This window comes from Rhinatrema bivittatum, chromosome 3, assembly GCF_901001135.1.
Source record: "Rhinatrema bivittatum chromosome 3, aRhiBiv1.1, whole genome shotgun sequence".
Classification (NCBI taxonomy): domain Eukaryota; kingdom Metazoa; phylum Chordata; class Amphibia; order Gymnophiona; family Rhinatrematidae; genus Rhinatrema; species Rhinatrema bivittatum.
Genome location: NC_042617.1, coordinates 48,359,076 through 48,373,900, shown reverse-complemented (window position 1 = coordinate 48,373,900; position 14,825 = coordinate 48,359,076). Strand labels below are relative to the sequence as shown.

Sequence of the window (14,825 nt, the reverse complement as noted above, 5' to 3'; positions counted from 1 at the left end):
TTCCATGAGTAAAAGTAGAAAGAACCTTACTTGCTCAATAAGGGACCTGAACAGCTACAAATACTTAACATCTTAAAGCAGAATTACAGGATGTTTTAATCTGGGTTTGTCTATTCTGTTTGACCTTTCGCACTTTATTCGTTCTTAATCTTGCTTAACTAAATTTTGCTGAATAGGATCCTAGAAATTTATAAGGAATATTTTTCTAAGGTGGTTTACCCAACAGTACTTTCTGTGTCGGAAGACGTAAACATTTTATAAATTATATCTTCATTTTTTCTCTTACACTTTTTTTTTTTTTTGGACCTGCAGATTTAGTACATCAAGGCAAACACTTATGTGGATTCCAGATTCCTTTTTCTCCAGGTACTGTATTGGTTATTTCCCTCTTACACTCAATTGCTGACAGTAGCTGTTCATAGTGGAGCAAGGAAATCAGTAGCTGCTGTAATTAAGCTAGAGAGCATGTATATATGTTACTCCTGGGGGAATTCTGCACCAAAAAAATTGAAAATTCTTCGCATATATTTTCTAAATTCTGCACATTTATTTGTCAAAATAACAATATTTTTTGTAAATTATTTTGCATTTCAGTGCAATTCAGTATTTGTATTTAAATACAGAAAACCAAGCCTTCATTTTTCTGTAGCGCCCTAGGCAGACCAGTGTAGCACTGCCCCCCATCCAACCCACCCTGAATTGAAAGTGCCTGTCTTATAGTGGTAGATATATATGGAGTTATGTTCTCCCTTGTACAGTTCTCGCTTTCTCTCTCTTCTTCTCTCGCTTCTTCTCTCTCCCCCCCCCCCTTCCAGGTATTCGGAGCTAGGCTGTAAGCACAGCTGTGCTGCCTTCTGTGAGCCTTATTGCCACAATCCTGCCTGCAATAGCACTCAGCGGTGATGTGGCCTGAATTCTGCAAGTGAAGGGGGAAATCTGCGGGAAAGGAAATTCTGCATTCCGCAGTAGTGCAGAATTCCGCCATGATTAATATGTAAAGTAACATATATTGTTAAAAATAACGGATTCAGTATTACTGCCGCTCTGTTGTCCTGTTGGGTGGCAGCAGCAATTCCTGGAAGAAAATTCAGCATGGGACCTATGAGCTATTGCATGGTGGCCCTGCACATCAAATGGCCATGGTAATAGGAAGTCTGTGACGCTGGGGAAGGGGGCAGGGCTTGTGAGCACATGATTGCTTGCAGCCTCTGCACTGAATTTTCTTTCTTTAAAACATTTCTGATTCACCAACTGAAGGTTTTTGGTACATAAAAACATTCTTCAGTAGCTGCAGGCGCTGCCAGCAGAGTCTAAGGGGAGAGGCAGTCCAGAAGATGGGGGCACCCATGATTTCGGGAGGTGAGGGGGAACTTTGCAGTCCTATTTGCCTTTGGATGCCCTCCATTTTAAATCTGGCTCTGTGCTGACAAATTTGTATGGGAGATGCTATATGAAATATAGCTACACTATATTTAGTCATTCTTGATTCCATGTCTTCTCATTCAGAAACCACAAGGCAAGTCACAAAAAATGTAGATCATTGTGTGTTGTCATGACATTGCCAGATTACCACGTCCTTCTCTCCAATACTCTGTTGCCTTGAGGGTTCAAAATCACTTTAAACAATCACATTTTGGTGCTTCAGGTATTAGACTCAGACCTTGAATTACATAGGAAGAATGATTTATTTATTTATTTATTTTTATATACCGGTGTTCGATTTACATATCACATCGGTTTACATACGACTTAAAAGGTGCAGGAAGTCAAGCATTTCCTTTTGTTTGGTACAGGGAACGACTGGAAACAGTAACGTGAAATTATAACTAACATGATTAAAAACAATAATAGTAATAAACAACAATTAGCATTTGGTATAGGGTGTATCTGTAGCAGTAGCATGGGTAATATGATATACCATATGCTACACAATCTATGTATCTGTAACAGTAATATGGGTGGGTTGTAACATGGGACGTGAAGGAGAGGGTATTATGTATTAAGGCGAGCATCATGGCTGTTGAATGGATAGATAGAGCAGCATGGGTATTGAATGGATAGATAGTTATTTACAGGTGTGGTAGTTGAAGGTGGTGTTTTCCCTGACTGCAAGGGTTAGGGCCTGGTTTGGGGTTCGTTCGTGTTTGTTGTTGGGAAGGCTTTGCGGAATAGCCATGTATTAAGACATTTCTTGAACGATTGGGTGGATGGATCTGTTCTTAGATCTGTGGGGAGTTTGTTCCATAGGGTGGGACTGGCAATTGATAGTGTTCGTTCCCTTGTTATGTCCATTGGGTAGCTTTCGGGGACAGTGTTAGCAGGCCAGAGTTTGAGGAGTGCAGAGTCCGTGTGGAGGTGAAGGGGGTGGTCAGGCAGTTGGTTTTGTCATTGTGGAGAATTTTGTGGATGATGGTAAGAGTCTTGTACTGTATTCTCTGAGGAATGGGTAACCAGTGTAGGTCTTTAAGGATGGGTGTGATGTGGTCTGATCTTCTGCTGTTTGTGAGAGCTCTGGCCGTGGCATTTTTGAGTAGTTGGATAGAACATAAGAAAATGCCATACTGGGTCAGACCAAGGGTCCATCAAGCCCAGCATCCTGTTTCCAACAGTGGCCAATCCAGGCCATAAGAACCTGGCAAGTACCCAAAAACTAAGTCTATTCCTTGTTACCATTGCTAATGGCAGTGGCTATTCTCTAAGTGAACTTAATAGCAGGTAATGGACTTCTCCTCCAAGAACTTATCCAATCCTTTTTTAAACACAGCTATACTAACTGCACTAACCACATCCTCTGGCAACAAATTCCAGAGTTTAATTGTGCGTTGAGTAAAAAAGAACTTTCTCCGATTAGTTTTAAATGTGCCCCATGCTAACTTCATGGAGTGCCCCCTAGTCTTTCTATTATCCGAAAGAGTAAATAACAGATTCACATCTACCCGTTCTAGACCTCTCATAATTTTAAACATCTCTATCATATCCCCCCTCAGCCGTCTCTTCTCCAAGCTGAAAAGTCCTAACCTCTTTAGTCTTTCCTCATAGGGGAGCTGTTCCATTCCCCTTAAGAGTGGAGGCTGGGAGACCTAGTAGAAGGGCATTGCAGTAGTCGGGTTTGGAAAAGAGAAGATCCTGTAGAACTTTTCGAAAGTTTTGTGGGTATAGAAGTGGCTCGAGTTTTCTTAGAATTTGGAGTTTGTGGAATCCGTCTTTCAGCAAGTTGTTGATGTGTTTCTTGAAGTTTAATTGGTTGTCTAGCATGACGCCAAGGTTCTTTACTGTGGAGAGTGTTTGGTTTGTAAGTAGGTGAGAGGAGGCGTGGGTGAAAGGGGGTGGGGAGGGTTTGTTAGATATGTATAGGATTTCTGTTTTGGTGTGATTGAGAGTGAGGGATAGTTGTGAGAGTAGGTGTTTTATTGAAGTTAGGTGAGAGTTCCATAGCTTTAGTGTGTGCTCAATGGAGTCTTTGAGAGTAAGATTTGCCCATCGTCGGCATATACATAGTGCATCAGTCCTGTTTCGTTTAGGCGCTTGCACAGTGAGGTCATATAAATGTTGAACAATGTGGAGGATAGGGATGAACCTTGAGGTATTCCGTGGGGGAGGGGGATTTGCTTGGATTCGGTGTCGTTGAATTTGACCTTGTATGACCTGTTGGATAGGAAGGATTTAAACCAGCTGAGCGTTATGCTTTGAAGTCCGATTTCTTTCAGTCTGTGTATTAACGTTTTGTGATCGATGGTATCAAATGACGCCAATATGTCAAGGAGGATGAGTAAATAGGAGGTGTCACAGTCCAGTCCTCTGAGGATTGTGTCTGAGAAGGGAGAGTAGTAGTGTTTCGGTGCTGAGAGAGGTTCTGAAACTGTGTTGGGCAGGGGAGAGTATATTGTGGTTGTCCAGGTTTTCAGAGAGTTGACGATTTATAATTTTTTCAAGGATCTTGGCTATGAAGGGTAGGTTTGAGATTGGTCTGAAGTTTGTTAGATCAGTTTCATCGAGATGAGGCTTTTTGAGTATTGGTTTGATGCTGGTGCATTTTAGATTATTGGGGAAAATGCCTTAGTCGAGTGAAAGGTTGATTATGGTTGCTAATGGTTTGGCTATGTGATTTGGTATTTGTTTAAGGAATTCTATGGTAATTTTGTCAATGGGATGAGATGCAGGATTGATGTTTTGAATGATGGTTTCAATTTCGGTTGAATCAACGTATTCGAAGTGTGTACATTTATCGTTGTTTGTGTGTGGTTCTGTTGTAGCCTCAATGTTTGCATGGGGGGGAGGGGGGTTATAATTATATTTAGTATTTTATTGTTGAAGAATTGGGCTAGTTCATCGCTGGGGTTTGTCTGATTGGCTGTTGTGAGTGAGTTTTAGATTGGTTGGGTGAAGTTATTGACATATGCGAAGAGGGTTCTAGGGTTGAATTGGTGGTTATGTATTTTCACAGCGTAGTAATCGCGTTTGGCTTTATCTTTGTTGGTTTTGTAGATATACAGTATGGTTCTGAAACTGTCTTTCAGCTGTGGGGTAGGGTTTCATGTCCACTTCTTTTCGGCTTGCCTTAGAAGGAGTTTGGTCTTCTTCAGTTCGGTGGTGTACCATGATGCTTTCTGCTTGGTAGATGGTTTGAGTTCTTTTTTGATGAGTGGGCATTTGATTCTGGCGACTTCCGTGTTGATGTTGAGCCATGAGTCTATGGCGGCATTTGTGTCTGTTGTGTTTAGGGATTTCAGAGAGTTTGGAAGTATTTTGATTAGGTCGCTAGTGCATGATTTGTTGAACGTGATTAGTTTATTGCGTTTCTTTGGTTCCAGGGTGGGGTTTACTAGTTGTATGTTGGTTTGGATTAGTTTGTGGTCTGACCAGGGGATTGTAGTTGCTGTAGGCGGTGTGTATTTTGAGATTTTTTCATTGGTGAAGATGAGGTTGAGTGTGTGGCCCGCTTTGGGGTTTTTTTTTAATTTGTTTGAATCCGATTGCATTCATGGAGTCCATGAGGAGTTGGCAGGTAGCTGTGGGGGGGATCGGTCCATATGTATGTTGACGTCGCCCAGTATTATTGCTGGGATGTCCATGTCAGTATTGTTGGCAATGGTTTCTACTAGCGGGGATAGATTGTGTTTAAGGATTCCTGGTGGAGAGTAGACGAAAAGGATTTGGATGTTCTTTGATTTGAAGAGTCCTAGTTCAGGTGGGGAAGAAAGGTTGGTGGGATGAAGTTTGCATTTGATTCAATGTTATTGAATCAACAGCACTTAAGGCTGTGGGGAGAAGAAATTGCCCTTGTTTGCAGTTGATAGCATTTTTAGTATTTCTTGCAGTGCCTTGCAAGCCTTCACACCTTTATATATTTTTCACATTCTACTCTCTAACAAAAACAAATTAAAATTTATTAACGTAGGAGTTTGTTCACTCATATACACAATATTCTCTACACACAAACCCCCGCCCCCCCAAAAGTCTTGATTGTGTAAATCTTTACACTCCTTGACTGGTGGAAGCCCCTGTTGCAGCAATAACAGCCGTGAGTTGTTTAGGACAAGTGTCTACCAACTTTTCACAGCAAGATGATGCAGCGTTTGCCCATTTTTAGCAGACGAGATCAAGCTTTTTCAAATCAGTTTGTATTTTATAGGCAGTAAGAAGTGAAAGTTATACAAGGGTGTGAAGATTTTTGTAAGACATTTTAAATCTAGAATTTCTTAGCGACCAGTCACATGAATCCAGAACAAGTGGGTTTTGCACCTCTACCAGCAGATGGAGACGGAGCAAAGTGATGTCATAGTATATATACCCCTGCAGTGAGATCAGCCTGTATTCTCTGTCTCCAGCAGATGGACGTGCATCTCCCTACTGGGGATTGCTTTGATTTGAAAAAGGAGAAATAAGGAAAATAAATTTGTCCTGCTCTCCTGCGATGATACCTAAAGGTCCCTCCCCCAGTTAAGAATTCCTGAGGTGATTTCCATGGTCCCTTAGATGAGTGCCTTGGTCCGGTAGCTGGTTTTTCAACTGGTGTGGACTCAGCTGTTAAGCAGCTGAGTGTGGAGTGACAGCAAATGTCCTCACCCCCCTGCAGCCAGGTAAGGCTGAGCTCAGGTAAGTTTAAAAAAATAAATACAGAAACAGAGGTTTTTTTGCGGTAGATCTTCCTCCATCCACTGGTCTCCTTGCTGAGCACGCCGTTCTGACATGCAGTCTCTATAGCTAGGCCCCGCTCTGAGGCACTTTCACTGCGTGCCACATGATGGGCCTCAACAGCCTTTCACGTGCTTTCTTTAGTCTGCTCTCTTCAGGATTGTCAGTTCGGTGTGTGCATCTAGCTGTGTGTCCAAGTTGTGCATACAGTTTTTGGATGCTTAGGCAGGCCTAGTAGTCGCTGCTTATCTTGGTTGCACTATCTTAAGTGGCCGTCTGCTTACCTGTGCATGCGCTGTGCGCTTAATCTTTTTACGGTGCCTATCCTATGGATGCCTAAGTCTTTGGTGCCTAGGCATTGGGACGAATAGGTGTGAGACGCCTAGAATTTTGGATGGCGCCCCTCCCCAAAAAAAGAAAAGCTAGACGCTTCCAGTCACTGCGCTGCCGGTCTAAGAAACCTAAGCGCCTTTCTCTTTGCACTGCCTGTCATATTCTGGCATCCTAACCAGGAGTACCCGCTGACTTGTGCCAGCACTGTTTGGAGGCTCAGGGAGAATTATCTTCTTCTGATTTCACTAAACCTAGTTTTTCCAGCCTGATGTAGGTTTGAGTTAAGACTTTTCAGGTGGGGCAGCTGATTTTGGAACTCCCTAACTGGTTCTTCAGCAGGGGAAGGCAGCTCAGTGAGTACGCCTCAGGTACCTCCTGGTCTGGATATTTCTACATTTTCATGGGTAGAATTTTTCCAGGAGTTGCAATTCTTTCTTCAGATGCAGTCCTCAGCCTCGTCTAATGCTCCCAGGGCAGACTTGCAGGTGCAAACCTTGCTTGGATCTACTAGTAAGTGCCGGAATACTCCTGGAGCAGCAGCAGGATTACCCGTTAGAGATCTGGATGGCACGGATGATGTTGCAGAGCCTGACACTCTTGAGGACGGTGAAATTCCTTCAGGATTAGAACCGTATAGGACTATGCTATGATTCTTCCATAGAGAAGAACTACCAGCCCTGATTTCGCAGACCTTGAAAATGCTGGGAGTACTTGGGGCAGATTCCATGTCTGAACCAAATTAAAATCTCATTATGGTTTCTTTTTTTTTTCCTGTCATGGAAGACATTCAAATATTGATTGATCTTGAGTGGGGCACACCAGAGGCTAAGGAGGTTGGGTTTTGGAAGGCCTGTACCCTATGGATCCGGTGGTGAGAGAGCGTTTACATTTTCCAAAGGTGGATACGCTTGTATGTGCAGTCTCCAAGTGGACGACTATCCCCGGGGAGAGAGGAGCAGCCGTTAAGGATATATACGATAGGAGAATTGAAACTATCCTTAAGCAGGCATTTGAAGCAGTGGCAGTGACTTTGCAAATATCATCTTGTTGTTCCCTGGTGGCTCACTCTTTTTACTTCTCTCTCAAGAGATTGATGACTCAAGGGTGAATTCCAAGGCAGTTATGGAGCCATATGCTGCCTTCTTGGCAGATGTAGGTTTCAGTTTGGTCTGCACCTCAGCCAGAGGGGTGGCTTCGTTAATAGTGGCCAGGCGACAGTTATGGCTTAGAAATTGGTCGGCCGATGCGATCTTCAAGGCTAACCTCACAAAATTGCCCTTTAAAGGTTTGCTTTTGTTTGGAAGCGTGTTGGATTGCTGGAGGATAAGAAGCAGATGCCATGTTCTTTTAGCATGAGAGGTTGTGCTAGGGGATCCAAGTGGTTTCGACCCTATAGAGGAGCAACCTTTCAGAAGACTCAGCCCTTTGGTAGGTCTCAGTCCTTTCATCCCAGGCAGCCCAGAAGGAGCACGGGCTTGAGTAGTGGATCCTCCCGAGCCTCCCAGTGAAGGTTTGTCGATTCACCCCTGGGAGCAAGAGATAAGGGGATGCCTCTCTCTCTTCTATCTGAGGTGGGTTGCGATCACATTGGATCAATGGGTCCTGAAGGTGATAAGAGAAGGAATATCCACTGGAGTTTCGCAGTATTCCTTAGGATAGAAAAGGCAGGCAGTGGAGGGTACATTGGCAAGGCTCCTCAGTCTGAGGGCTGTGATAACAGTACCCACATCTCAAGAAAATATGGGGCGATATTCCATTTATTTCATTGTGTCCAGGAAAGAGGGATCCTTTCGTCCCATCCTGGGCTCAAGGGTGTCAACCGTCACTTGTGAGAGACACACTTTCACATGGAGACCTTGTGCTTGGTGATAATGGCTGTGCAGTCAGGGGAACTTATGACCTCTTTGGACCTATCCATTCAACTAGAGCATCAACACTTTCTGCGGTTTGCAGTTTTGGGACACCATTATCAGTTTTGTGCATTGCCTTTTGGTCTGGGCCACCACTCTCGGGACCTTTTCCAAGGTAATGGTGGTAGTTGCGTCAAAATTGAGAAATGATGGGATTCTAGTACTCCCGTATTTGGACAACTGGCTGATTCGAGCCAAGTCACTGGAGGAGAGCTGCCTGGTGACCTGCAAGGTGATCTCTCTGTTGCAGGAGCTCAACTGGGTTTTGAACCTGGTCAAGAGTGGTGTTCAGCCTGCTCAGTCATTGGAATACCTGGGGGTTCAATTTGGCACAAAGCAGGGCAAGGTTTTCCTGCCAGAAGCTCAAATTTAGAAGTTGATGGCACAGCTACATTTATTGATGACCGATGCATAACCTGAACTTGTGGTTACTGACCTTGAAAATGGTGTTTCTTCTGGCAATTTGTTTTGCATGTAGGGTTTCCGAACTGCAGACCTTATCTTCCCGGGAGCCATTCCTCTGAATGACTCCAGGGGCAGTATGGCTGCATACTGATCCTTCTTTTCTACCGAAGGTGGGCACTAACATTTACTTGAATCAGTCCATATCCCTGCCCTCTCTGGACAAAGAGTATCATCTTTTGCAACTCTTGGATATCAAGAGACAGATTGTCCGGTATGTAGAGATTACTAAACCTTTACGGAAGACAGATCGCCTGTTTGTTCTTCATGGTGGTACTAGGCAGGGAGAGCTGGCCTCGTGGGTTATCATACCTTTCTGGATTAAAGAGGTAGACACGGCTGCTTACGTTGATGCTGGGAAGCCATTACCTACTCAGGTCAGGGCTCATTCCACTAGAGCTCAAGCAGTGTCACTGGCAGAAGTGAAATTGTCTCTCCTTGACATCTGCCGAGCTGCGACATGGTCCTTGTTACACACTTTTTCCAGGTATTATCTCCTGGATGTGCATGCTTGGGATGACACAATCTGAGCACGTGCGGTTTTGACTGGACTGCAGGCAGCCTCCTGCCCTATTTGGGAGTAGCTTGGGTACATCCCACTTGCTCTAGATTCATCTGACTGGATGCTAACAAATGAGAAATTATTACTTACCTGATAATTTGCTGAATGGTTGTATTATGGTCCTCCTCCATGGCTATGTGTGTTAGGGATTACTGGTAAGGGTTCATCCGCTCAGTGTTGCCTGTTGGCTGAGTATTGAAATGGTTATCTGTGTAATCAAGTTTTGCTACTCTTATAGTTGATTTTGAAGAGAAGACTGGCAGGCTGATGTCACTGCAGGGATATATATATATATATATATATATATATATATATATATATATATAATATTTATATATATATGTAACATCAGTTTGCTCCGTTTACATCTGGTAGAGGTGCATAACCCACTTTTTCTGGATTCATCTGACTGTCCTAAAGAAAAGGAAATTTCTTAATTTTTTTTTTTAGTCACTTCTTGCTACTTTTAAGAAAGCTATCCCATAATACATTATATCATAATTGTGAAGTATATCTCACTATAAGCAACAACCCATAATTATTAAATCCTTGTGTTTTTCAGTTTGCTAAGCGGGCGGATTTCAACACTACGGGATGAAACTGGTGCTGTAAGTATAGTTCATCAGTAGCTGGTCAAGATGTGGCTGATGCATCTGAATCCAGAATTACTTTTAATTTAGTTATTGAATATAGTATCTATACATCAAATGTAAGCATACATAAAAATGGCAGTACTGCCGCCACACTGCAGATGTTTATTTTTCAGATCATTTGCTTTGAAAAATTAATGGTAAGGATTTTAAGACTGCAGAAAAATACTATGTTCAAATTCTTTATTGGTTTGTGAGAGTACAACTCTTACAAACAAAAATAAGGAACTTGAAATAAAAAAAAAATTACACCTATGCATGACAGTTCCACAAAATCATCACTTAGTATTAGAGGACATTCAAACCAAATGAAGTAGTTCTTAAAAAAAAAAAAAAAAAAAAAAGAAATCCTGGGCAACTGCGCTATGGTTCCTTCTTTATATCAAAAGCACCCCGTTGTCTTATTTCTTAACTAGAAGATAGAGATGGAGCAGGAGATACTTGTTTGCTATTATTAACTTTACTGGTCTATGCTTAGTAATGGGACTGTGAAAAATGTTTTTTGTTTCCTGTTCCCACTATCCATTGTCTGTCTGCTGCAGATTAGTTTCTGCAGCAAGGAGTAGGCACTGTTGCTTTTCAGTAGTGTTCCTATAAAGGCAGTAATCTTATTTTAAGCAAACTATGAGCTTGCTGGTTTTCTGACAGTGCCCATTTAAATAGCACTGCTTGACAGAATTAATTTCCCATGCATAGACACATGAGCAGCTGCTGCCTGTTCCATGGACAGCCCACGGAACAGACTTTTAAAATGACAACACTGTGCAAACATAATGAAAGTGTTAAGGAAGAAAAGACCTAAGAGGTCAATATACTAAACTGTTTGGCAGTTTGCAAATGTAATAATGTGAAAAAGTTTTTAACGTGCATAATTGTGTGTTTGAAAAATCATGCATTATTTGCTCTGTTATGTGTGCAATTTAGTGAATGTGAATTGCATCATGGTCAAATTTGGTAATAAAAGAAATCTACAAATTAGTTCATTAACTTTGATCACTTGCGTTAAATTTTACATAATAGGTATACAGTTTAACGAGGAGCTATTTCCATGTAAAACTTAATTACACCTCAGGTGTAATTTTTTGCAGTAGTCTGCTTTTTTTTTTTTTTTTGTAGAACCTTCATGAACCTTGCCTGGAAACTTCAATGTTAGAACAAGAGAGAGATCCAGTGGAAAAATGACTCTTCCACTCATTTTTCTCCATTGTGTTATTTCAAAGTCATTTTTCCACTGGCATTTATCACATTGAAATTCCCAGGTAAAATAAACAAAAGACTGAAATCAAAGGTCCCTGTGTGTAAAGTATCCGGGATAGTCACTGGAATAAATGTCCCACTGAAATTCTCAAATAGTTATCCAGGTATGTAAAGTTAAATAACTTTGAAACCTAATCGGCTATGATTGAATATTGCTGATTAAGTTTGAAAGGTATCCTAGAACATATACGCAGATAACTTTTCCTTAATAGCCTACATTCAAATAAAGCTGATTAGGTAGCCATCCAAAATAATAATTTAAAAAAACCCAAAAGCTAGCCTGACTGCTGGCCTGATTTCTCCCCTTCCCCCCCCCCCCCCCCCCATTCCAGTAAAAAAAATTGTTGGCCAGTGCCCTCCTCTTTCCCAAAGCCTCTGAAAATATACCAATAACGTAGTTGGCCTATAGGCCTAAAATTGCCTTCCCTTCCTCCTACCTCTGTTTGTTTAATTAGAATTTGAAGGTTGGCCACCTACTGAAGCCCACCCCACTCAGAAATCCTGCCCCCCCCCCCCCCCCAATCCCCTTACTGCCGCAAGGTGCTCTGTACATGCATCCAACTCCCAGCCCAACCAACAATAATCTGGCAAGAATGTTAGTAGCATGTGCCAGATCCTAGCAACAGTACGGGGTGTGTGGGGTTCCAGGTGAGGTGGGAGGCTTTAGATTGGTTTTAAAGGAAGGAAGGGCCACTGTTGAAATTCTTGTTAGTAAATTTAGTGGGAAGAAGGGGAGGCTTTTTGGGCCTAAAGCCCTGCTATGTATTTGTTATATTTTGAGGGGTTGGATAGTGAGGGGAGATTGGCTGTAATGGCCAGCATTTGTTTCTGAAATGGGAGTGGGGGATCAGGCGAGCAGGGCCACTAGGTTTTTAAAAAAATTTTGGATCACTACTTTATCGTCTGTATTATCTGAATATAGCTGGTTAAGGTTAACACGATCCGGGAACATGTTCCTGGATAATTTTAAACCTGCTCTTGGCCATATTCAGACTTAGCTAAATAACTTATTCAAACTTCAGTGATAATCGGATCAGTTATTCAGTTATGTGAAATCTGCCATGGAATGCTTCAAAAGTATCCAGATAAATGTTAGCTAGTCAGTGACATAGCTGAATAAAATAAATCTGGATAAGTGGTCAAGATATTCAAACCTCAGGGTTTATCTGGCTAATTCAAAAGTTATCCTGATAAATCCCTTTGAATTTTGACCTATATATAATTGGGCCAGTATTGGAAGAAAAACGTCTCACAGTATTGGGCCATTCCTGCGGTCTTTGCTGCAATAACTTTAGTACATTGGCCCTCCTTTGTATTTTGCAAGTAGAGTGCATTTCCTGTTCTATGGTAAAATTAATAGAGAATTAAAACTATTTGACGCATGGATATTCATTGCAGAGGTCCTGAAAACCCGGTTGTCACCAATGCTGATCTGGGCTAGGGGGTACTCCAGGATCATCTTGAGAAACATAATAACAGGCCCCAGTTGATATCAGACTTTTCTTTCCCTTCTTTGCAACTAAAGATCCTCCTGTGCTTACCCTATGTCTTTTGAAATTCCATTACTGTTTTTACCTACACAGTCTTCTCATGCTATTACTTTACCTTGAAATCATCAGATGTGATCACCTGGCAGTATCTTTTGGTTGGTGCATATCGATATCTTAACAACCCTCCCCACTCACCCATTACCATCACCACACACTGCTCCTTTGTATTTCTGCATCCCAAACTTGTAAATCTGGACAACAAGTCAATAGCGTACATTTTGTGCTCTGATAAGTTTTTCCAGATTTTTGTTTACTCAGTTAATCACAACTGTTCTAGATGCTCTAGTAGATTTTCAAGGATTTCTCTCTCATGTTATTTTAGAAATGTATCAAATGATAAGGCACTCTTGCATGAAAATGTAATATATAAATGGAGCATTAATTGCAACAAGGCATAAAGTTAATTCAGTTGTGGACTTTCATACCACTGGGCGGGTACTGAGATTTTCACTGGTTTTTGGGCCAGTATTTCTGTGGATTGATGCCCCTGAAACAAAGACTCTCAAAACATGGTGCCATGTCACAATTTCACATGGACATTTAATGAGCAACCCTGATAAAATACAAAAAAAAGATACTCTCGGACTGATGATTATGCTTGACTGGCATTGTGGAGAAAAGTATTTTACCCAGTACCCGCCCTGGTGGTATGATGGTCCACAATTGAATTAACTTTATGCCTTGTTGCAATTAGTGCTCGATTTATATATTACATTTTCATACAAGAGAGCCTTATCTTTTGATTCCATTTTTCACTCTTTTTCTTTCGGACCATTTCTTTGAATGATTTAAAAAAATGAATACATTGAAGGGGAGTTCTTAAACTTTGGCTTGTTCAAACTCCATGTCTGGTTTGAGAAACACTGGTCTGTGACATTGTACCAGGAAGTAACTTAGGGAGACTAGAATATGGTCCTTTTTGCCACCACATTTTATGTTTCTATACTCATCACTAATGATGAAGAAAGAAAATCAGTTAATTAAACAGCATGCTCCATTTGGATTCAGTCTTAAGCCAGCCTATATCACTGCGAAATTTAAAATGTGACCAAATAATTCTCTTTTACATCCAGAAAATGTAATTTGCCTGTTTCCATTTGCAGATATTTATTGATAGAGACCCAACTGCGTTTGCACCTATTCTCAATTTTCTACGAACGAAGGAGCTAGACTTAAGGTATGCATGTATGCAACTATAAATGCTAACACATGGGAATGGAATTTTTCCTTCCTTCCTGCATTCTCGCTTCCTCACTGCAAGAAATAAAATGTAATGCAAAATATTCCATTAGGATTCCATTTTGTAATAGCTATTTTGTACTTCAAGCTTGGTTATTTAATTATAATGGCCCCTTATCTTGAAAGAAACAGGAGATGGGCTCTCAGGAATTTTTAAATTGAATATGTATGTATTAAACAAAATATATACAATTTTTTGTCTGTTAGGGCAGTGTTTCCCAACCAGTGTTCCTTCAACCCTTATCAGGCATACCATGGAGAAGTCACCCCTGCCTGATGCTCAGATCCAGGCTGCTCTCAGCACCTAGCAGCAACAAAAGACACCAGTGGTGGCTGGTAAACATGGAGGAGCTGCTTTCTGAGAAAGTGTAATCATGCATGCCTCTTTTCCCTAGCAACAGTATAAGCCTCAGAATGAGGTGGCATGCAAAGCTTGATTATCTGGGACCTGCTTTTTGCAGAACACGCATTGCATACAGCACCTCCTCATCTTCCCTGTCTTGGTTCTTTCATCCCTCTGTCTTATCACCTGGCTGAATGAGGCAGGAATAGCATGTACTAAGTACTGGATGTGACTCTCACTGAGTGCTGGGAGCAGCAGCATTGAAGGAGCTCTGGCAGCCACATAAGGCAGCCAAAGTAACTAACCAGTCTGGCTGTCTGCACCACACTGACTTCTCCCTTCTCCTGCCCTTGTACATATTTATTTTATTTAAAACGTTTTATA

At 41.6% G+C, this 14,825-nt stretch overlaps 1 protein-coding gene across 1 annotated transcript in view; it reads left to right on the top strand.

Annotated features, from left to right (window-relative positions):
* Positions 1–14,825, top strand: part of KCTD3 (potassium channel tetramerization domain containing 3) — a 355,533-nt gene that overhangs the window by 45,984 nt on the left and 294,724 nt on the right. Inside the window, exons 2-4 of the mRNA XM_029593200.1 lie at positions 313–366; positions 9,965–10,010; positions 13,963–14,036. Of these exons, the coding sequence (XP_029449060.1) occupies positions 313–366; positions 9,965–10,010; positions 13,963–14,036 (174 nt within the window). The remainder of the gene's footprint in view (positions 1–312; positions 367–9,964; positions 10,011–13,962; positions 14,037–14,825) is intronic.